General features: G+C 43.8%; 2 protein-coding genes across 5 annotated transcripts in view; one reads left to right on the plus strand and one right to left on the minus strand.

Moving 5' to 3' along the window:
- arhgef12b (Rho guanine nucleotide exchange factor (GEF) 12b) overlaps positions 1-8,806 on the minus strand; it is a 30,475-nt gene extending 21,669 nt beyond the window's left edge. For both annotated transcript variants that reach the window (XM_079283976.1, XM_079283975.1), the window contains exons 1-2: positions 8,263-8,806; positions 485-576 (exon numbers count right to left, since the gene is read on the minus strand). In XM_079283976.1, coding sequence (XP_079140102.1) covers positions 485-576; positions 8,263-8,294 — 124 coding nt within the window. In that variant the 5' untranslated portion in view covers positions 8,295-8,806. The remainder of the gene's footprint in view (positions 1-484; positions 577-8,262) is intronic.
- Positions 8,807-9,618: 812 nt separating this feature from the next.
- Positions 9,619-23,251, plus strand: emsy (EMSY transcriptional repressor, BRCA2 interacting). Of its 3 annotated transcripts, none has more exons than XM_079284064.1 (21): positions 9,619-9,787; positions 10,894-11,002; positions 11,121-11,220; positions 11,332-11,406; positions 11,693-11,868; positions 12,038-12,193; positions 12,560-12,819; positions 12,928-13,150; positions 13,412-13,612; positions 14,137-14,286; positions 14,373-14,546; positions 14,631-14,767; positions 15,234-15,272; positions 15,869-16,042; positions 18,005-18,203; positions 18,285-18,452; positions 18,898-19,050; positions 19,659-19,828; positions 20,499-21,053; positions 21,619-22,029; positions 22,325-23,251. In XM_079284064.1, the coding sequence occupies exons 2-21, from the start codon at positions 10,897-10,899 to the stop codon at positions 22,499-22,501; spliced, it is 3,804 nt and encodes a 1,267-aa protein (XP_079140190.1). In that variant the 5' UTR covers positions 9,619-9,787; positions 10,894-10,896; the 3' UTR covers positions 22,502-23,251. The 3 variants fall into 3 exon arrangements, with proteins under 3 accessions (XP_079140190.1, XP_079140192.1, XP_079140191.1); XM_079284066.1 differs by having other exon boundaries at positions 22,337-23,251; XM_079284065.1 differs by having other exon boundaries at positions 21,622-22,029.
- Positions 23,252-24,132: the final 881 nt, after the last annotated feature.

A 24,132-nucleotide genomic window follows, 5' to 3' on the forward strand; every position in this document is an offset into this window, starting at 1 on the left:
TTTGAGAAGCTGGAACGAGAACATTTTGGGCATTTTTGCTTGACAAGTGAATTAAACGATTACTACTCGTTATTAATACTTAAGTAAACAACTAATCGCTTCAGCTTTCAATTTTTATCTCAACTCAGTGTCTGGACACTGTTAACACTTTCCGTTTTGAATGCAATGTGTCATCGTGGAAGTTACAATAAGAAAGTTATAAACTAATTAAAAAGAAAAAGCACTGTTATCCATCTGTTAAACCAGTTACAGTTAAACCTTCACAATGAAGGTGTTTCACAGTCACGTTACCTTTATTTACGTTTACTGACTGTTTTATCACAATACTACATCCCTGTTCACGTTACAGTATTACTTCGTCCACCACAGATATACATTTGGGATTTTATATAAGTTATATTGTTGGAAAGGGCCGGAGATCTTCTCTGTGATTGTGCCTGTTGATAAAGAGAATAAAATGCTTCAGCGTGCGACGTCTCTTTACCTGTCGGGTCAAACTCATGTTTGAGCGAGACGGAGGATTTCTCATTCTTGGGTTTCTTGTCTGTGGGCTCCTTGTTGAGAATGCTCGGGGTCCTAGAGAGACAAATGGAAAAGTGAGAACACGCCTCAAAACAAATATATACATATATCTTTATTATTCAAATTGAACCAAAACTATTAAAGATTTTGATAATAGCTTTCCCAAAATCGCAGATTTTCTTTCTGTTTCTGTTTAGCATCCAATTAAAAGGACACTTTGTATCTTTAAGCTAAAAAAAGGACAAATCATATTTTCTAATTGTATCGATATTAACATATTTATAACTTTTGCTCATTTTTTCCTGAATATAGCTTGAACGCATCAAAATGTAACTCAATGCAAGCTCCCTTAACGTTAGCTGTTAGCTGTTAGCAGGACGGGGCTGCCCACCGGCTTCTAGCGGCTAACAGCTAATGCTAACTAGCTCTCATCCTGCTAATGTCCACACAGATTTGAGGTTCACAATGTAGCATTATTAGGGGGGAAACAGGGAGAGTGTTGAACCACATGTGTGTAGTACTAGTTTGTACAGTATTGATCGGGCAGGATGTAGGGATCCGGCAGCGAGGGACACTTGTTGTTGTTGTTGTTTTGTAGCATAAATGAGCTGATACATGATGATAATGTGATATCGGACTCGCAGATACTTGATCCAGTATTTAAGGACTTTCTGATACTGGCATCGGTATCAGAACAACTTCAGTAAGGGCTGAAAAGTATGATCAATTATTATTGCAAATATATGATCAGATAAGACTGTAACCACGGAGAAAACATGTACTCAGATCTCTCATATGGACAACAGCTTTCTTTGACACTCACAGTGTACCATTTAAAAATCACACCTTCCCATAGAACCAGTGAAGTGTTCTCCAAGCACAACCGGACTACCAAAGAGGAAAGAGGAGTTTGTTGATGTCTAATTCTGAACTAAATGGCCCCAACAGGCTCCATGTACTCCCTGTCTCTTGTTATGACCCAGAACCCTCGTGGGACCAGTATATATTAATAGCAGAGGAGCCCCCACAGCTCCTCCCACTCGTTGCGCAAGAGGGGTTTTTGTTTGTGCTGCTGTTCCCCCCTTGGACAATGGGGGCCCCGGGCTTTTAACAATGGCTCCCACGTCAGGGCCAACTTACTATGCTGTGGCTTTGTGGGACAGATTCCCGGAAACAGAGACTGGTTGGGGTTCTTGGCCCGGCTCCAGTTTCCTGAATGTGGGGAGAAGGCTGGTAAAAAAAAAAGAAAAGGAGGAGGGAGACGGGAAAAAGGAGGAGGCGCAGCACAAGTGTCTGTTTGAGGGAAGACAGAAGACTGAGAGCGCTGAGGAAGTTTTAACTTCGTGAACAATCCCGTCTAAACTAACCTCATGGAGCGGAGAAAAGACGGCTTCAATTAATTCCTGGGGTGTCAGATTCAAACAAATAGACAGAAAACCAAGAACATGTGCAAAACACTTGACATACTGTCACAATTACAGACTAAAAAGAGTGTCATCGTGTTGAACAGAAGAGTATTTCGGTGGTAACCTTTAGAGTGGACGGCCTATTCAGGGAGCCTCCTCGCTGCTGATAAGAAATGGCGAGACAAAGACAGACTGCATCCTGCTCAGTGGAAGGCAGATACAAGTACATACTGGAGGATAACAGGGAGGAACTCAGCTTCAGTGATTTAAAAGGCACATGCATGAAGCGGTTTGATTCAGACTTCAGATGTTTTACTTCTTTGGTTCTGGTCGGACGATAACTTTGATCTACTGCACCTGAAAACACAGCGAATTGTTCTTATCCACAAGAACTGACAGCAGGATGAATGACGATAGGAAGCGACCCCAAAATAAGAAGCTTTCTGGGTGCAAGGTGAGAGATTAGGAACTAGGAAAAAGTTCTCATAAAGCATTCGATACCTGCGAAAAGTAATGCGCTGTAATTCCTAGATGTCCCACAAAATCAATTCATATGTAATCCTTGTAATCAGAATTAATATACATCAGCTAATTCTCCAGGCTGTACTCTGAGTCCATGACATGTACGGCCTTTGGAGAGGCCATTAACATTGTGCATTTTTCCGATGTTCTGCACAGTACTTGCGAAGCACCAAAGGTTCAAGTGTTCAAGTCCATGTGAACGGTTTACTGGCACCACGATAAAAGGGAATCATTCATTTACTGTAATTGTATCGGCGTCACCCGGCTGGGACACACGTCTGCTGGATCACTTGTTCAGACTTTCTTCACTTTCTCACTGCACAGTGACCAAAAGAGGAAAAACATGCAGCAATCTGTGCCTCGAATGCCAAAAATACCAGACAATTCCTCTGGGATGATAAGAGCGGCGCACTCAGCTCCAGAGGGCCGGAGACAAAAGCCCAGAGGAAGAAGCTCAAACTGCTCACAGAGCTCGATGTTTGGTATAAAGCTCATGAGATACAGTGAAACACTGAAGCATTAATGCCTCAATAATAATTAAATGATGATTCCACTTTCTAAATTTATATATATATATATATATATATATATATATATATATGATATATATGATAGATGATTAACTTTTCCCAACCATCCTGCTGAAAACATTCACGATGAACATCATAACAGAAGTTTTGCTCGACGATCTTTAGCTCATCGCATGAAGCGGTCACTGGCGAGTCTTCATTCTGATTGGCTGGCTGGCTAAATGAAGGCAACACAGCAGTGTGAGGCTGCAGTGGTTCCGTTAAAGACCGTTAACGTGTGGGTGCTCCACACATTGAGCGAAATTAATCCAACAAAGAGGACTTCATTAAAATCATCTTTAAGTTCTGATTCTCGATTCAAAATGTAACCAGATCCATATTTATTGATCACTTTTCCCTTTACTGAATTAACTTTCATATCCTGCAAGTCTTACCTTTATTTACTCACAAAGAAAATACAAAAAGAATTGATGAAAGCATGAGGCTGATCTTCTATATTTCTCTTGCAGTAAACAAACACTAACAGATTAAAGGACCAGAAACAACAATTTACAGTCGTTTCTGTTCCTTCTGAAGACGCAAATCTTTAAAAACAAGTCATGAATATACACAGTATATTATATTATATTATTTATTCTCTTTGGGCTGGTCACTGCAGCATTTGTTTGGGACTATTTTCAGCGGTGGATTAATCCACATGTGGCGCTCTAGTGAGTATTTGGGGCAGTGTAAAATAAACTACAGTGTGTGTGTGTGTGTGTGTGTGTGTATGTGTGTGTGTGTGTATTGATGTGTTTTTAATGAAGCTCTATGGCACAGAGGAACAAGATATATCAGGTTTTGGATAAACACACTATTTGCTTGTCGGATCAATTCAACATATGTATCCTTCAAGTCAACAATAACTTGAAAGGTTAATTATGTGAACTTTAAAGAAGGAATATTTTCATGTTCGTTCCTTTCATGGATCGTTGCACATTTTGCGTCAGACACTACTTATCTCTCACCGCTGCGTCGCCACAAACCCAAGATAAAAGCTCGTGAACGGAACTAATCAAGTCGCTTCATAATGTCGGCTGCAAAACATCCAGGATCATATCTGCGTGTATGAAAACTTAAATCCTTACACGGGCAGATTGATAAGGAATCACTGGCATGCAGAACAGTTTGTGACAGGAGCTCTAATTTACGAGATTTCCCCAAACCAGATGACATCAGTCTCATAAATCATGATTACGTCGATGACACAGTTTAAATCCTGAAGGCTATGTCTCCGTGGAGCACCATTTTTTGTGGGCGGATTTAATGATGTAATGTAAATACTGTACGTTCATAATCCAGCAGGGTACAGATAAAATAACAACTGTTTGTGTCTAAAGGATAAAGCCGTAAAGCTGCGTTTGACTTTAAAGATGAATACGCAAAAGTCTAAATCAATCTAGAGAAAGAAAACATGACTTTTCCTGACCAACGGGAGTGTTTGCAAAGACGTAAAACAAACGTCAAGCTGCAACATCGAACTAGCTCTCCATGAGCAGTAACGGTGAAACAATATGGAAATGAGGAAATAAGATACACTTCAAGTGTTATTTGAAGTACACTAGACAGACAACAGAGGCTGTGAGTGTTTCATTTTACTGGTTTGTGTTGAAGCCGTCCTGCACCGATGTGTCGCCTGCAGCAGTGTCAGTCAGGACGGGCCGGGGTCTGGTGGGCCTGACGGACATTGTTCAACAATGATGTCACCACTTCCCGTCAGCGTGCGGGAGGGGGTGATGGGGGTGGAGGGGGTGATGGGGGTGGAGGTCGGTGGGAGGGGAAAACACACGGATCAGCAAAACTGTGTGACAAAGAGCCAAAGAGCCGGTTCCACGGCCTTCTGCTGATCACACACACCCTCGATCTAAGCGTCGCCCTGACACTCAAACAAAACAAATAAATAAAAAAGAATTAATGAGTCCAAGTGTGTTAAAGCTGCATTCTCTCTAGTGTCCACCAGGGGGCGACTCCTCTGGTTGTATAGAAGTCTATGAGAAAATGACTCTACTTCTCTCTTGATTTATTACCTCAGTAAACATTGTAAACATGAGTTCATGGTCTCAATCTCTAGTTTCAAGTATTCTTCATTACAGCATGATGTTCATTTAGTACATTATGGTCCATTTAGAGTCACACAGACCATAAAGCAGGGGATGCTTTAGGGGCGGGGCTACACGGTGACTGACTGACCAGAGACGTATACGGCGTCTCTACGTCACGCCTCCTCATTCCAGATATGGTCACTTCCTGTTCACTGGTTGGGGAAAATAAACAAGATGTTGAGCCAAAATGCTGAACTCGAGGTTTCTAAACATCCACAAACAACAAGAGACGTCACGACGACTCCGTCCACTTCTTGCTCACAGTCTGTGTGATTAACCTGTTGGCTTGTCCAGAACCTGTCTGATTGTTTATGTTTGTTGCATCAATATTTTAGCAGCGCTGCCGTGTTTCCAGATCTCAGCAACCACTTCGCTGAGTGCAACGTTGAGAGAAGTGATGAAAGCAACGGGCAGAGCAGCTCAAATAAACCCTTAAGTTGTATTAAACTGCAGTTTTCCTTTAAAGCCCTGAACTGTGCTGTGCTTTAATGCTTCTGATGGACAGGAGAGAGGGTTGTTTCAGTCCAGACAGGAGAACATGTCCCACGCTGGGGGTCGTCACATCCAGACAGTAAAACATCACAAATGTGAGGAGAAGCCGAGGGAGCTGCTCACACTGAATTCTTCTCACTGAGAAACCCTTGAACGACGTCCAGGAAGTGACCTCACCGCTGCTGGAGCTGGCACAAATGTTGCCGGGCAACTGAAACCCTTCAGGCTTCAGCAGTGGTGGAAAGTACAGTGAGTACTGCATTTAAGTACAAGTTTGAGGTTCTTCTACTTGAATATTTAAATTTTATGATATATTTTACTTCTACTCCTCTACATTTCAGAGGTAATATAATATAAATATAGCACGCTTTGATATTTATTTGACAGCTGGAGTTACTTTACAGCAGGTGTTGACAAACCTTGCTACTTTTACTTTAGTAAAAGATAGAAGTACTTCTTCCACCATTTAAGTACTTAAATCACCAGGACACACGAGAGCAAAGCTTCAGTATGAACCTGAGAGATAACAAGTCAGAAAACCAGCGCAGGAAGAAGCCCCACGGTACACAGCGGTGGAAGAAGTACTCGCATCTTCAACTTAAAGTAGTACAGCAACAGCCCGATGTACAATTACTCTGTTAAAAGTCTTACATTCAAAAGTTGAATGATGGAAACATTTGAAGGCATTAACATCAAAATATACTTTAAGTACCAAAAGTAAAAGTACTTATTATGCAGAATAATATACATTATAAGATAATACTGGATTATAATTGTTGATGCATTATGGTGAAGGGAAACGTGCGGCTAATATTAACTTCATTATACACTGCTAGCTTGTTAATTTCCCCCTTTAATGTGTCTTATCTTAATATATAATATTATAATAAAACATCGTATTCGCTGAATGTGCAAAGTAACGAGCAACTAAAGTTATCATATAAATGACGTGGAGAGAATATTTGCCTCTGAACTAAAGTGAAGTTGACGCATAGAGTACAGTGGCTTAATATTCAAGTACCTCAAAATTGTACTCAAGTGCAGTACTTTAGTATCAAGATAATTCAACAGATATATCATTTATCTACTTTCGCAACAATCATATTGTGATTGTTCAACAAAGTCATGTTGTCAAATGAATGTTTATAAGGAAGCTGGAAATGAAAATGAACAAAATGATCTGCAGATGTTTCTGTTTGCACTGAATTAAAAACAGAAGAAGTCACATCTTGTGATGATTACATTTTTGTTAAATGCTTATTTTTCCTCTATTTAAAAAAGAAAAAGAAAAGAAGAAGCTAAATACAACCGTCACATGACGCAGCAAACCTAACAAATCTGACCTGAGCGCTACAACTCTGCAGAAATATCTGTGAAATCCATTTTAGGATCGATTTTCCCCTTAAATCCGTGTGTGCGTGTGCGCGTGTGTGTGTGTGTGTGTGTGTGTGTCATGATTTCCACCTCCACCGTCTGTTTTAACTGTATATGGTCTTCATGTGGAATTTGTGATGGAATTATTAGAGAAGCACAGAACGAGGGCCGGTGGAGTGAAGAAGCAGCCGAGCGGCTCTGCCCTCTCTGAAGGCTGAAGGCCAAGAAATCAAATGACTTTGTTTGACTTTCCGAGGCAGTCATGTGTTGCCTTTGTTTTGGCATTTCCTCAGAGGAAACTCCTGATTACCGAGTTTAAAGATACACCAGTGACTTATGTGGAGTGGAATCTTTTAAAAGCTGAAAAGTCAACCATTAACTCCTCGCCTCACATGGTTCTTACACCAACAACCGGTGGAGCCGCAGCACTCCATCAGACTCTTCAATACATGTTTGTTCTGTGATCAATAAACGGGGGAGTCACATGATCGTGGAATCAATTTGCATGTAATGTGACCGCATGACTCGTGGATTGGAAATCGCAGATAGCGTCATGTGACTGTGAAGCAGAGTGGCATCAAAGAACCCCCACAGGATCCTCTGCGGGACTGTAATGTGCAGGAACCTCGAGTGTCCAGTGACCTTTCAGGGGCCACAAGTCAAGAATGAATCAGTCCAGGAAAATGCCCCCTGCTGGCTGGGGAGGGGATCTTGTCATCATGAGGGGGGGAAGAGTGGAAAAACCAAGCCCCGTTCTGCTTTGTATTTTACATGAACTCCGTTGGGAAATCTGTCATTTCTAACTCCACTAGTTTCCTCAGATGAGACGTCAAAGTTAGAATACAAGTTAAGAGCTCACAGGATTTATTGAAGGCTTGAAATAAGTTCGGCGTATATTTGGTATATCAAGCACCTGTAGATGTACTTAAACTCAACTTTATTTATATTCCCTACCAGTCCTGGAGGCATCCTGTCCCACAACAATGCGACGTGAAGAGGCCACGCTAAACTAAAAAAGAAGAATGCTTTGTTTGTTTTTGTTTCTTTACCAAAATGTCAAACTAAATGGTAAAAGCTCGTATGTTACGTTCAGCTGGTTGTGTATGTTATGCAACGAGTGAGAAAACCTTCAATCGTGGAGTTTGGCGTGGTGCATTCAGCTGTTTTCCATGAATTAACCCATTCAGAAAACCATTTCAACTCGATGCATCGTGTAAAATGTGCTTTACGCAGACGAAGAGGACGCATTGGAGAGGAACGGTTCCTTCAGCCTACCTGTCAGTGAGCGTGGACTGTGTGCCGCTCATTGGGGCTTCACTTGCAAGAGTTTTCCGACGACTTCACCCAAATAACATTTTCATGATATCCTCCGACTCTTATTAATTAAATCGGCTCCTTTATTTTGTGTCCGAACATATCCAGGAGCCGTCGACGAGTCGTTATTTCCAGCATAAAGAGTTTAAAAAAATCCCGTTAATCCACCGAGATGCAAGAAATACAGCAAAGCGCTACTTTTGTATCGTTTGGGTGAGAATGTGTTTCGTTAATCAGCCGCTGTCTGCATCAGCAGAGACATCTGGAAAACACTCAACTTCTGCTCGCTTTGAAAAAAAAGTTTCCCCAAAACGTTTCTCAGATTTCCTTCAAATCCAAGTAGAGGATGTCTCGATGTTCCTGAGGAAATACTTCCATGATGAATATATAAATAAATAAATATATATATTTCAGAGTACCCGGTGTTAGAATAACGTGAAACTTTGGCTGCTAAATCCAAAATGAACGTCCAGAGTCCAGTTTCATAGCATCCTCCTCCAGGTCTGCTCACTTTAATCCTCTTAATGTGGACGACTGTCTGGGATCTTCTCTTTTTTTTTTTTGCTCCAAAGTGATGATGCAAAATGGAAAAAGGGAAATGCTTTGTCCCCCCCCCCCCCGAAAAAAAAGAGTCAAAAAGAGGAGGACAAACCCACCTTCCATTCCGTTGCGTCACGAGCTCCTCGTACTTCGCTAAACTGTCAAAGTTAACAGCATTGATGTGGTTTTATTTGGACTTTTACTCGCAGTTAAACAGTGGTGGAAAGTCATTAGGAGCATTTACTTAAGTACAATGTTGAGGGTACTTTTCAGACTAAGATTTCACATTCGAAAAAAAACATAAAAACCTTATGCATTGTTAAAATAAACCAGTTGTTGACAGACAGACAGACAGACAGACAGACAGACAGACAGACAGACAGACAGACAGACAGACAGACAGATAGATAGATAGATCGCGCAAGGGGAAATGTTTTCGCTCCAGCAGCATTTGTGGTACAGGTAAAGCAATACAAATAACAGCGTAAAACATATTGAAAACATAAAAAGCTAATATAAAAATGCTTTGTTTCAGTGTCGAGTCAATATTTTTAGTTTTTTGTGTTTTATTACACATTTAACATATATTTGTTTGTTTTGTGATTCTCATGTTTGATTTGGCTGCATTAATAAAGTAGTCCATCTACTCCTCCACCTGTAGGTGGCAGCACTGCGCCGGTCAAGAAGAAGATGCCTCTCGCGTGTAAATATAACACACGAAGAAGAAGAAAGCTCGTCCATCCACAGACCAGCAGCAGCTAGCTTAGCAGACAACGTAAACACTGGAACATCTTTAGCTAGACTGAGCCATTTTATGACAGTTCAGCTTTTGATTTCTTGAAGAATAACTACACGATGCGGTTGTTTAGCTAAACGTCTTTTGGTGCGCCATGTTTGTTTGGATTTAGAAATAACAAAGGCCTTGGAGTTGTCCTGCTAACGAACGGTAAGACATTGATTTAGCTAAGCTAACATACCATTTAAAAGGTTTTTAATACGCGTTGAACTAAAATATAACGTCACAATGTTGGAGAATTGGCCCGAAAATATCCCACGCCTTGCTCTGAATATTTTAGTCACATATTTTAACGTTATTTTGCCTATTTTACGGGAGGGCATTTCATGAAAACCCGATTTTTCCCGTTGTGTTGACAGAATTTGACCGAGAAGTATAACAGCTAACGGTAAATGTTTCCTTGTTTGTCCGTTAATGTCGGAACCTGGTAGCACAAACTCATAGTTTTGTAATTATTATCTTTTACTTTCTTCAGCATATCAGTCGTTCTTCTAAGCAGCATTTGTATTAAACAAAATCTCCCTTTTTTGTGTGTTTGGCCTTTTACGCCCAGTGTTGATTGTAGTTACTGGGATGTCCAGTAGGGGGCGGTACCGGTCAGTGTCAACAGTTAAAGTTAAGACTTTGTTGTTATAGATATGAGTCACAGCCTGGTGAATTATAATCTGGAACATGGATCCTGTCCTGGCTCAAATTAAACTGCTGGATTTGTAAATTGAGTTTAGCATCATCTCTTTAAAGTCTGGTGTCATTGTGATTTGTTTTTTTCGTATTGTCGTCAAATGCCATATTAAGTCCAAAACCAACACTGAACTGATTATTCTATCAAGTATTGTCGTCGTATTTAATGCACCTAATATTAACCTGATGTACAAAACTGTGTCCTACTAATGCAGTATTTACTCCTTGTTTGAGTACCATTGGCTTTAAACTCAATGTCAGCATTATTTGAAAATTACATTTTTTTAAAGAAGTCGTAGTGTGATAGACGGACTAACGCATTGTTGGTTTTGGTCTTTTCTTGTGATTTGGAGGCAGTATGAACATTCAGAATTAACACCAGCTGTTTTATTTACCGGTAACTACTTCCTGGTCCTTGTTGATGGTTTTTGATTTGTTTACTTTCCCAAGAAGATACTATTGATACCATCGAGGTATTTTTTTAACGTCATTTATTTAAAATAAACAACTCTTGGAGCAGAACAGTTTGAGAGAACTTGTCTCATCTTTCATTACCTTGTTTCCTCTCCACTCAGCTCATGATTCAGCTGGAGAAACCAGTGCTGACTGGAACCATGCCGGTGGTGTGGCCCACCATCCTGGACCTGGGCCGGGATGAGTGCAAGAGAATCCTCAGAAAACTCGGTACGGTCATGCGATTCAAAAATAGATATGCGGAGGAACATCACTGTAAAAAAGCATTTTTACATCTTAATCAGGCCAATAAATTCATATTTGAGTTTACCTGATTTCTGTTTCCCAGAGCTGGAGGCTTACGCTGGTGTAATCAGTGCCCTGCGAGCTCAAGGAGACCTGACCAAGGACAAGAAGGATTTACTGGGAGAACTCACTAAAATCCTCGGGTAAGTGTTTCCTACATATTCTAAAACGTGACGACCGAGAGTGGAACAATTTATCAGGCTTTTGCTTTATTTTAAATATCATTTTGTTTAAATATCATTTCGTCCTCCCAGTATCTCAACAGAGCGCCATCGCGCAGAAGTCCGCAGGGCTGTGAACGATGAGCGCCTCACCACCATCGCATACCAGTAAGTGTGTAACCGGCCATGTAGGGGAGTCCTTCGTCATGTGCGTTACCTCGCAGTATGTGGAGCAACATGGCAAAACAAGCAGATTTATGTACTTTATGTATCTACTTTTCAGCAACAACGACCAAATAAAACGGCGTCTTCATCAGTTCAGAAATCAAACTTTTCATCTGTTATGATACGCACGCTTCTCTGACCATGCAGATCTTTTGATTGTGAATTTGGCTCACCATTGCATTCTGGGAATTGTAGTTTTAAAAACTAACATCTAATAACTCATTTCTAGTATGTCGGGTCCGAACAGCTCGTCCGAGTGGTCCATTGAGGGACGCCGACTCGTCCCCCTGATGCCGAGGCTCGTCCCTCAGACGGCGTTCACCGTGACTGCCAACGCTGTGGCCAGTGCCACGGCCAATCAGAACGCCTCCCTTCTGTTGCCGGCAGAAACGGGAAACAAAGAAGGTTTGACCAGCACCACTTTGCATTTGACAAAAGCTGCATTCACAGGGAATCAGGACGGCAATAAGATTATTTTTGTCTTTACTATTTAATGTAATTATTCTAGAAATGCACGTCGCTATAAAATGCAGCTTTGTCTTAATATTCTATTGCGATGTTTGATCTCCTGCAGTGGTTGTGTGTTACTCCTACACGAGCACCACCGGCACCTCCACCAGCGCGACAGCGAGCAGCGGCGCCATCGGAGCGACTGTGAAATCCCCCCGACCGCCCAGTCCTTCCTCCAACGTGGTGGTGCTGCCCAGCGGGAGCACCGTCTATGTGAAAAGTGAGCGTCCACATCGTCGCATCAACTTCAGCTTTTGCTCTGCACAGGCCTTTAACACATGTACTGATCGGCCTAAAGGGGGCGCTGCAAGGCTGGTTTACTGATTACTAACAACAGAACAAAGCTAACCTCAAGCATGAATAGAGTCTCTTTCTTTTTCCTCAAATTCAATTTGAACAGTTAGTGCTTTCCTCTTCTCAAATGTGAGTGACATTAGTATTTGATTACGTCCCACTATTTTCTGATGTTTACTACACAAATTTAATTAATGGATAAGACATAACTACAGTCATCCCTGCAACATCCTGACTCTCCGTCCTCCGTTTCTCCCCCCCCCCCCCCCCCCCCCCCCCCCCCCCCCCCCAGGCGTGAGCTGCTCCGACGAGGACGAGAAGCCTCGCAAGCGCCGGCGGACGAACTCGTCCAGCTCGTCGCCGGTGATGCTGAAGGAGGTTTCTAAGGTGACGATGCCGCCGGTGTCCAAGAGCATCACGGTGCCGCTGAGCAGCCCCAAGATGAGCAACATCATCCAGAGCATCGCCAACTCGCTGCCCCCTCACCTGTCCCCGGTCAAGATCACCTTCACCAAGCCCACCATCCAGAGCACCAACACCACCACGCAGAAGGTGAGTGATGTCTCCCTACACCAGAGGTTCCCAACCTCTTTTTCCTTGACGCCCCGCCTCCTTGTTTCTAAGGAAACCTGAGCCCCCCAATCACTCTTCTTCATTCAGGTGATCATCGTGACGACTTCTCCCAGCTCCAACTTTGTGCCCAACATCCTGTCCAAGTCTCACGCTCACAACAACGCCGCTCTGTCCAAGCTGGTCTCCACCTCCATGCTGACCGCCGCCGCCCAGAAACAGACGGTGGTCTTCCCGGCCAGCGCGACAGCCAACACCGTCGCGGTGACCTCCGTGGTCTCCTCTACGCCGGCAGTGGTCATGTCAACAACATGTAGGTCCTTCCTCCGCTTTCTCACATTTTGTAGGCTGGGAACATCGTATTTCTGTCATTTTAATCGTACTTTGGATGCATCTTCTTCGGAGTGGTTTGTGATAAACAAACATGTCAAAATAATCGGAATGAAACTGTTTGGAAGAAAAGGTACTTTACAGCCGATTACTGGTCACAGACTTTAACATGTTTGCTCTTTTTGTGTCACTTTGCCAAACTGTTAGCTTTGTTAGTGTCACAGTCCGGTGTTCACTGTTGCAGGTGCTTCGGCCGGAGTGAAGGTGGCTTCAGCCAGACTTCCTTCACCTAAGACCCTGGTGGGCTCGCCGGCTCAGATCATGGCCCAGTTCCCCAAACAGCAGTCCCCCAAACAGCTGCACCAGAGCTCAGCTATGGGAGTCACCCAGACCACCAGCAGCTTACAGGGCTGCAAGCCCACCATTCAGATCAAACAAGAGTCCGGTGAGCTGCTTTCTTCATGTCGTTATGTCTTTCTTATTCTACATCTCTTTCTTTTATGTTTCTCTTTTTAGTTTTACTTGATCGCTTTCTCTCGTTGTCTCTTTTATTTTATCCTTCTTAATTAATTATTTTCTTTTTGGTGTCTTCCTTTCTTTATTTTCTTTCTCTCTTTATATTTATTTTTCCCGGTCTTTCTTCGGCACTTTCTTTCTTTAGGCTCTTATCTCTTTATAGCTTCGTATTTAAATTTCTTTATTTCTTTTGTAGTCTCTTTCATTTTTTTTCTCTGGAAGTTATAGCTCTATATTTAAACTAAACTAGAAATTGTGCAAGCATAAATATGTTGTATTATGCTTTTTTTTTAATGGGCAAAATAAGATTTTATTGTTTTTATTTCTATATTTTCTGTTTTCTTGAACAAAACCACAATGGACCCTCAACGCACGAGCGTAGCATAATTCTTTCGACATTTTTTGCAGCATAAAAGTGTTTTTTCTTTGTACTAAATCAGTGTTTGTTTACAGGAGTCAAGATAATCACTCAGCAGGTTCAGCCCAGTAAAATCCTGCCCAAGCCTTCGTCGGTGGGTTTGTCCAGCAGCAGCTCGTCTCCCATCATGGTCGTCAGCAGCAATGGAGCCATTATGACGACCAAACTGGTCACTCAGTCCACAGGTGACTCACCTGTACTCAACACGGTACTGAGGCTTTGATCCCCGGGCCTGGTGATTTAAATAGCAACACTGTATCTTTGTGTGCAGCTACCCAGGCCGCCTACACCCGGCCGACCGTGAGCCCCAGCCTCGGAGCCAGAATATCGGCCTCCAGCGGCGGGACCACCTACGTCAAGACCACCAGCGGCAGCATCATCACAGTGGTGCCCAAGTCTCTGGCCACGCTGGGCGGCAAGATCATCAGCAGTAACATCGTGTCCGGTGAGCCAAAGAGAAGAGGTCCACGTCGCCGCTGTCTCACGTAATTGCCAGAGTTTTGATAAATAAATATTCCGTCTGCAACAGGCACGACGACTAAGATCACCACCATCCCCATGACCTCCAAGCCAAACGTCATTGTGGTTCAGAAAACCACGGGGAAAGGAGCGACCATCCAAGGGCTGCCCGGCAAGAATGTGGTCACCACGCTTCTCAATGCCGGGGTCAGTAAAACGCCTCTCTCTCTCAGCACTACGCTGACCGCTCTACTGGTGGCACTGGTGCTGCCGACGTCCTCCACTGTGGTTGAGATGATTCATTTATCATCGGTGATACCGAAGTACATTTTAATTGGCAACTTGGCAATTTAAATGGCAAATATTCACTCGTTCCAGCTTCTCAAATGTGAATATTTTCTATTTCTTAAACTCTTGATTTGTCAGATTGATCGGACAAAACAAGACGACGGCACGATGAGCTCTGGAAAATGTGCAGATCAAACTATTAATCAATTAAATGAGTAAAACAATCGGTAGACTTATAGTGCAAATGGTCATAAATACACTAATACATCTTTGAAATGATTCTGATGGCATAATTGTTTGTTAATGTTTTCTGTGCACTTTGTGTGTTGATTTGAACCCGTTCATTTCACTGTTGTGACGCTGTCTTTCTTGATACAACCACTAGGTGTTGCCAAAGTTTGAAACCTTCACATCCTACACAAAGGTCCTTTAAACATTTTATCAAATTACATTTCCTGAATTCAAGGTTTTAAAATTTGTTAAAAATACAGTACTGTGTTTAATTTGTGTTCTTAAAGAAAAATTCTAATTTGAGTTGATTTGAGAGTGAAATGTTCAGATTGATATCCGTTTGTTAGACATGAAGCTCCAGCCAGCATCCAGTTAGCTTAGCTTAGCACAAAGACTGGAAACGGGGGGAAACAGCTAGCATTGACTGTCAAATTGTAGAACTGTTAGCTTTCTTGTGTCTTAAAATAATAATAATACAGACTTAGATGTCGGGCTGCAACTAGCGATTATTTTCACTGTCAATTAATCTGTTGATTAATCAAGTAGTTTTTGGGTTTTTTAAATGTTTAAAAAATGTCCATCAGTGATTCACAAAGCCCAAGATGGCCACCTCACAACTCAAGGATATTCAGTTTGTTGTCGCAGATGAGAAATAACGCGAGAATATTCAAGTAATCGATGAATCGCTGCAGCTCTACTTTGTTGCACGAGTATTTTAAAGGGATTACTGCGGATCTCTCTCTTGCTGGTCGTCGTGACATGTTGTAATGAACTGTGTGTGCGCTTCAGGGAGAGAAAGGCCTGCAGGCTGTTCAGGGCACCAAACCGGCCATCATCACGGCCTCCCGACCCATCACCAAGATGATCGTCACCCAGCCCAAAGGCATGAGCTCCGGGTCCCAGACCACCGCCACCAAGATCATCCCGACCAAGATCGTCTACGGCCAGCAGGGCAAGACACAGGTGAGGCGCCGCCAGCTCGTCACACCTTTCCCTTTGTGCTTTCTGACAGTGGAATATTCTATTCACCGCTGAGGGAATGTTCTACTTTAGAGTCGCTTTAAGGCTCATCATTAGACTCTGGTTAACCACATTCAAATGAGCTTATCATACGACTAACATCAACATATTCACATGACCTCAAGTAACCACGAGTATGATGTCTGCTGAACACAGAAGAGCAGTTTTAGACTTCTTCTTCTCCCGTCTGGGTCATGCTTGACATTTTCCGGGGGAAGTCGGATCGTTGGTCATTAAAACAAACGTACATCAGTTTGAATTGAGAGAAAAATCCCCAATTCTTCAGGCGGACAGATGGATAGCGGGGCGTTGACGCTGACCTTTTTCCTCTTCCTCCATTTACTTCCCCTCATTCAGAGAGAGAGAAATGAGTCTTTCACTAAATGTTGTCAATGACTGACGGCAACTTAATCTGCTGCTCTTTCAGGTTCAAACAGCTGCAGACTGCAGCGCTCGTCTCCTGTAACAGATCGTGTTTCTATGATATTAAAGCTGCATGGATTGGAGCGAGTTGTCAACAGTTTACTTTAGGGCAATACCCGAATCAGAAGATTTGGATTCTGAGCGTATTTGGCTGTTTAATACGAACATTTGATGATTTGTTTCTTATTGTCGATAATTTGGCAATTTCAAATTGTTGACGAGAGCAGATGTTTATCATAGATCTGACTTGGTCACACGAGAGGGGAAACTCCCAAATAATCCGCTATATTTGGTTTGATTGAGTATTTTGTTCGTATTCTATAATCGGCGCCCTCGTCAGAAGCTGCTGTACAATGAAACCAGCCGCTGTAGGCGTTGTTTTCAGTTCCTGGGGATTTTTTTTTCTGCCGTTTAAAAAGTTAAAACAAGATTAGTTCTGTAGAAATTCATATTTCTGACAACAATGCCTCATATGAGGGTTTGACATTATATCTTGTGAACGAAAGAAGAAACGCCCACTGAGAGGAGAGAACTGAAGGGACAGTGAACTACCCAGACATTTCTTTTTAAGGCTTTTTGGGGAATTTGAGTTCAACACACAGTGCGAGGGTAAACCCCATCCTGCTAATGTCCGGGTGGTTTTTTTAGTACCTTCATACACTTGAAGCAGTGAGGGATGAAGGAAAACAGTGAGCTCTATCTATAATAAAGCATCTTATCATGAATGAAATACTAAATTACTGCAACAAGGTTCTGCTGCTGAAACGGTACGTTGTACTTCTCAATATCTAACTCATCACTTTAGTCTAAATTTAGCCTGAATTCACTTTCTGTTTTTAGCCATCAAGAGGAACTGGAGGTCAGTGAGTCAGCAGGTTTCTTCCTTATTCGTGTCCTTGTTAAAGGGGTTTTTTGGGGAGTTTTTCATGTATGTGAGGGTCCCGGGACGGAGGATGTAAAGCCCTGTGAGGCTGATTTGTGATTTTGGGCGATACAAAATAAATTGAATATACAATACGTACTGTATTCAACACCCACAGTGATGATCCGCTGTGCAGTTTCAGTAAAAACCACAAGTTAGATCCACCAAAACGACAATCTGAAAATCATGTCACAAAAAACGCCAATTTCGGTACTGCAGTTACTACTTTCCAGTGACGAAAATGACTTGACTACATTTATGACCGGCTTACTGACAGCAAAGCAGACGGAAATATGACGTAGTCACTGACGGCAACGATTCGGAAACTTGTATTAACGTCATCATGCAAATAATCGCCTCCCACCGACGCGAGTCAGCTGAAAGTAGTAACGATGTCAACATCCAGCGTCTGCCCCTCCGAGTAGTGGTGGTGTGAATGCAAACCAATGTCTCGTGTGAAATAAAGACATCGCCCGCTGTCGATGTAATCTACTCTACACATTCTGGATGTGAGCCGCTGCTTTACAGAACACTGTTGTGTTCCTCTGGTTTCCTTCCAGGTTCTCATCAAGCCGAAGCCAGTGTTCCAGACGGCGGCGGTGAGCGAACAGACCCGGCAGCTGGTCACCGAGGCGCTGCAGCACGTGACCCGCTCGGCAGAACTGGTGCAGGTTCAGGGTCTGGGTCTGGGTCACGACGGGTCCACGAAGGACGACTCCGGAAGCTTAGCGGGCGAGTCGTCCCACAGCGGCACTCAAGGTAAAACCTCTAGAGACGAGAGATGATGCGGTCGGATGAATGGGCTGTAAATTACAGTCGGTCCCACGTTGTTTCCTTCAGAGCCTCAGCCTGTAGTGCACGTGGTCTCCTCCAGAGAGCATGATTGGACAGAGCAGGAAATATCAGTGGAGTCCAGCCCGACTATCATCTACCAGGAGGTGTCTGGTGGGGAATCCCAGTCCGCTACGTCAACCATCAAAGCCCTGCTGGAGCTTCAGCAGACGACAGGTGAGCCTTTATGTCAACGGGAAAGATGGGCGTAATTATGTCTGAGGCTCTGCTTTCACAATAAGCTCGTTGGGGCTTCAAACCTGTGGAACTGGCTCGATTAGTAGACAGGAAGTGAGAAAGATAAACCACGAAATACTTGAAGGTGTCGTACATAAGAACTCCCATTTCAGAACTTCCAAGGACACCCCCCCCCCCCCCCCCGTCAGTCTCCTGATTGTAAAATTCCCAAAAAAAACTCCCACTTATTGACTGATGTCTATTGTCCTAAAAGCACCGTGTGATTTCTAGGTGACACTTAAAGTACGGTGAAGCATCATATATGTATTTATATTGTACATAGTACGGTAGTTCAATGTTAAATGTCCATGCTTAGTTTCTCTGTTCTACTTTGTTGTCGCCAATGAAGCCGATTGTGAATATTGACCCTTCGCTCTCCATCCAGTGAAGGAGAAAGCCGAGTCCAAACCCAGACACACCATCGACCTGAGCCAGATGGTGGTGCCCCTCCAGCTGAGCCAGGACAAGAAGCCCAGTCCAGAGTCCCCCCGACCCTCCACCTCAGAGGCTGAACCCAGCACCGAGTACCTCACAGCAGGTAGTACACCTCTCCAGTCTCATGGCCCACCCTATGAAATACTCTGAAAATGTACTTAAGTACCTGAAGTAGATGCACTCGTTGTGCAGAATACTATATATTATATAACTGGATTATAAGTATTGATGCATGCATGTGGTCAACGCACTACAGGAATGTACTTTTGTTTTGTTTGTCATGTGTTTGTTGTGCATCCCTGTGTTGCATAATGACAATAAATCATCCTTGAATCCTTCAAATGTAGTGAAGTAGAAGTATAAAGTAGTACACAATAGAAATACTCGAGTACAACTACTACACAGTACTTTTATTACATAATTGCCTCAATCATTTTGCATCGTCTAGTTGCGAAGAGAAACACAACAGCATCGCTGTGTGGCATAAAACAAACCAAAATAAAATATGAATCATTGTTCGCAATCGTTTAACAAATACATGACCTCAGCCCTGCTGAGCACTTCCTGTTTTCGGTTGGCAGCTTTATGACTTCGGAGGAACAAAGTAAACTTCAAACTAAAACCTCAAATTGAACACTGAGGCACGCAAAGCATGTTGTCCTTTTTGATTTGTTGATATTCTTTCGCCTGATTCTACATCTGTGGTTAAAGGTAAAGTCGTCAGCAGCAGAGTGGGCGTGGCCTCCGAGGACGACAACAACGTGGTCATGTCCTCCAGCCAGCAGCCGGGGAAGCCCTACAAAATCAGCAGCCAGGTTACCGCGGTAAACAAACCGGCAGCCGCGGTAAACAAACCGGCGCCTTCACACTCCGGCCACATGGTGAGGATGCCGGGCGGACACTCTGGAAACTCATTGGAAGTGTTTTTAGGGCAAATATAGTTGTGTAAAAGTATCATGTTGGGTTGTTAGCCGGTCCATTTAGTTTGCATCGATTATTCTGGATTAACTGGTCGGTTCACCTCAACATTAAACCATCACGTGTCATTGTTCGTATTTGACCGAGCTAGTTCTGGTGTTTGTGCTTTGAGACAATGGCGGTGACAGGACTTTTATTTGTGGCGCTCACAACCTTGAACAAAACATTGTGTGAGCGCCACAAACCACTCCGGATAGTCCAGAGTACATCGTTAACTATTTTCACAGGAACTATTTGGGGAATTTAGGCGAAATGTAACGGTTTTATTGGAACGTTTGATAGTTTTGTTGAACGAACGGCTTATCGGGCTCCAAAGTTATTTAAATTACCGTATAATCGCTAAATGTGTTTGTCATTTACATCTATTAAGAGTCAAAATATAAATAAATCATAAGATGATGACTCATAGAGTCATATTGGCCCCCAAGAGCTAGAAATAGCGCTCAACACTGACTAGTTTAACTGCACTCGTCATGGTGCATTCCTGCCTCTGCAGTGGCCGTTAGCTCCACGAGGAGGTCAAACATCTCCCTCCTCCTGATAACCGCTCTCTCTTCTTTGTGACTGTTCCAGCCCTCTGACAGCCACGGTAGAACCGAGGCCGTGTTGGAGGTGGGCGAGCTGGAAGGAGACACCTTGGACCCCCAAACGGGTTTGTTCTACCGCTCCAGCAAACCGGCTTCAGAGCCCACGAAGCAAACCGGCCACTCTGCAGCCGCTCAGCCTGAGGCCGAGCAGGGCCGCCTCACCTCCACCTCCACGCAGCCGCCACCGCCACCCCAACTACACAGCAAACCTCAAATCAGCCAGCCTTCCTCTTCCTCCGCCGCCGCCTTCCCTTCCACTCTTCTTCTGACGAAGAAACTCCCAAAACTACGAGAGCAGATTCAGCCCAAGCCCCAGGTCTTAACCACCCAGAGCCCCAAAGACAGACCGCCGGCCCAACCAGGGGCAAAGGTCACGAGTAACCCGGTCACGCCAGCCAACAAGCCCCTGTTGACGCCGCAGCTGCCGAAGCTCCAGCAAGCGCCCACGTCCCACCACAGACCTCTGCACACGCCCATGTCCCACCCGCCTCCGCTGCAGGCGCACCACCCAGTCAGCACGGAGAAGACCGCCTCCAGCCAGGTGAGTGCTTTTGCCAAGAGAAGGAAATAAAACAACTTGGGGCATTTTCTTTGTTTCAATTTTAGCACGAAGGCTTTTTTCGGCCACGCCTGTTCACATTGGATGTGAAAAAGAACCGCCCCGAGGTAGAAATTCACGGCCAAACTTCTGTCAGTCATCTTGTTGTTTGTTTGGAGGCGTGTGACCGAACCAGTATCGTGTGAAAGTGCCGGGGTTTTCCTTCCTTCTTTCCTTGTAAAAACGTAATAAAACTTTTTTCCTCAAACACGCCGCAGACCGATAAAGCAGCAACAAATTGATTTATAGTGAAGTTACTTTACATGTTTTGCTTTCTGCTCCAGTGTTCGTATCTGATGAATCATGTTTCCTGAGCTCTCCTTTGACCGAACAGGAGAAATTCAGATTTTGCAATTTTGGTTTCATGATGCTGCCATTTGTCTGGAAATCGCGCGCAGACACACACCCTGCAGCCGCTGAGATTTACCCCAAAAAACAATTGTGACTACGAAAGGGATGACTGTCGGAGTTTCCAGAATTTCTATTTGTCATTTTATCTCCACCACAGCAGCCAATCATCACACAGAGCGCCACCGTCACCAAGATCACCTTCGGTGTGCCCCACCACACGTCGCAGGTCTTCAGCAGCGGCGAGGCCACCGCCAAGCTGATCCCGGAGTCCAGCTCCAGGCCCTCGGGGGACAAGCCCTCGGTGTCCTCGGACATCCTGAAGATCTCCATGATGGAGGCGGAGATCGACCCCAGCACGGAGCCCATGGTGGTGGACTCCTCCAGCGACTGCGGCCCTCTGGGCAAAGCCCTGGAGGTCCGGGCCGTGTCGGGCACGCTGGACTCGGGTCAGTTCATCAGCAGCTCCGGGGCCTCCGTGCACCATCACTCCCACAACAAGGCCCAGCAGTTCGGCTGCATGCAGGGCCTCACCGCACAGAGGAGCAAAGACGTCCTGGAGGTGATCGAGGTGAGATGTTTAGGACGAATGTTCGTCATAAATAAAACTCGCGTGACTGAGACAGATCTTCCCGTAACGTGTGAATGCTCGTCTTCGTATTAAAGAGTCACTTTAAATTCTCTCCAAACACGGTTATTGTGAACTTTAAATATGTCTTTTAGATACACCAGACTGTACTGATGGTAGAGAGGGCAGGAGACGGTTGTGTTTTAAATAAATATGTATTGATAAATCTCTTTCTTTAATGGGACAGGATACATGTAGTTGTCTTTGACTGAAACCCAAATGTGGCTAACGCGTGCAGGTGATTCCTCAGTATTCCATCCTGCCGGACTCTAGCCAGTCCAACGTGGTGGTGGAGCCCAGCGGCTTCCTGGAGATCACCAACTACACCAGCCAGCAGCTGGAGGAGGACAGCCCCATGGAGCAGGAGGTGGACAGCAGCAACGACGAGGCCACGGCCGCCGGTGACCAACCGTAGAGCCTCCGGTGGACAAAGACTTTATGGCCGTCTAGTGCAAGAGCAAAAATGTAAAATATGAGTTTGTTCATAATAAGTACTTGTTTTCCTCACCACAACTAATGGCACATGTGTTGTTTTTATTGCCAGTGAGGAGCGCTGGGATGTAAAATGAGGGAGCGAGGTGAAAGGATTAGTTTTAGTGCAGTTGGAAAAACAGCCACGCCAAACAAACCTTCCAGGACAGTTGCATGTCCATGAAATAGATTATTTTGGCAGTTTTGGCTCCGGTCATTTCAGTAACACACAGCCGGATCAAACCCACCGCAGTCCTGCATTCATGCTGATCGTCCAGACTATTTCAAATACATGTTCCCCAATGTAGTGTACAAAGCGACGCTCCTGCCGGTGGACTGAATCTGAAGGGTTTTCTACCAGATGAACAGTGTTGTTTTTCTTTGCAGCTTTGTAACAGTGAAATCTCGTAAAATGCTTCTGGGATTTTAAGAACAAAGCTGGAGCAGATTGAAGGAACATAAACCAGACGAGGGCCCTGGAGGAAGGATACCACGTGTGTTACTGTTCATTGTAACTGATGTAGAAAGAAACGTACCTTTCTTTGTAAGAGATATGTTCTGCAGTTTAAAAGGTTGCCGTGAGAATTTCCCCGAGTATGCATCTGCTTCTGCATAGTGTGTTTTAAACTATGCATTTATTTTATACCGTTTCAAACTAGATGACTAGTTGAGAGAAATCATTTCATGTGCACAATAAAGCCGCTGAGTAGAACGTGTCAGTTTAGTTTTCTTGGTCGCTAACGAAGTTCGCTTTCGGACGTAGAAGGACAACATGAGGCATTAACAGTGAAATGCTGTGTTCACGTCATTCAGAGGAATAATTTGTGTCAGATATTGTCGCTACGCTGAGTCCTTTACCTTCCAATTCCATAATTTACCTGAGCCGGTAGCTAGCAGCGCTAACAGCGATAGAGCTAAAGGTGCATTCACACCAAACTCCAAACGAACCAACTACGCCATTTATTCCCGCCATCAACCATGGAAGAAATAACCCAAAATAAACAGATTTTGCTGTGATTTAACTGCAATAAACGGACAAAGTGATGCTGAAATAACTACGTAATGATGCCGATTTTGTAAAAAGTCTGAATTCATGTTTTGTTAGTTATCTCCGCAAGACGACAAGCAAATAACTTATAAAATACTCGATCGGTGCTAAGCTAACATTGTAGCAGCTCCATCAACACTCACAATAACGTCACCTCGGTGTAAATACGGCAGCGTCTACTCAGTTTGTACCATCTGGTTTACACACACACACACAGTTTTGCGTTACTCGCGTCTGTGCATTGACTTTGTAAGTAATCTACTCGCACCGCGTTTCGTGTGAACACTGTTGAACACTTTTAACCCGAGGGTGAACTGAAGTGTTGATTTATGCCTGAAGCATACGCGATGTGAACAAAGCTCAGAAGCTCCGATTACAACACGCACGCACGCACAAGTAGTGGGTTGCTGCTATATTTGCTCTGAGTTTCGAGCACCTTTAAAGTCTGATTTAAAAGTGAGCACAGAGAATCTTCAGCTTTCGTGTCAAAAATCATCAAAGGGAAGTTACAATACGCAACGTGTGGA

This window comes from Melanostigma gelatinosum (genome assembly GCF_949748355.1).
Source record: "Melanostigma gelatinosum genome assembly, chromosome: 14".
In the NCBI taxonomy this organism is placed as follows: Eukaryota; Metazoa; Chordata; class Actinopteri; order Perciformes; family Zoarcidae; genus Melanostigma; species Melanostigma gelatinosum.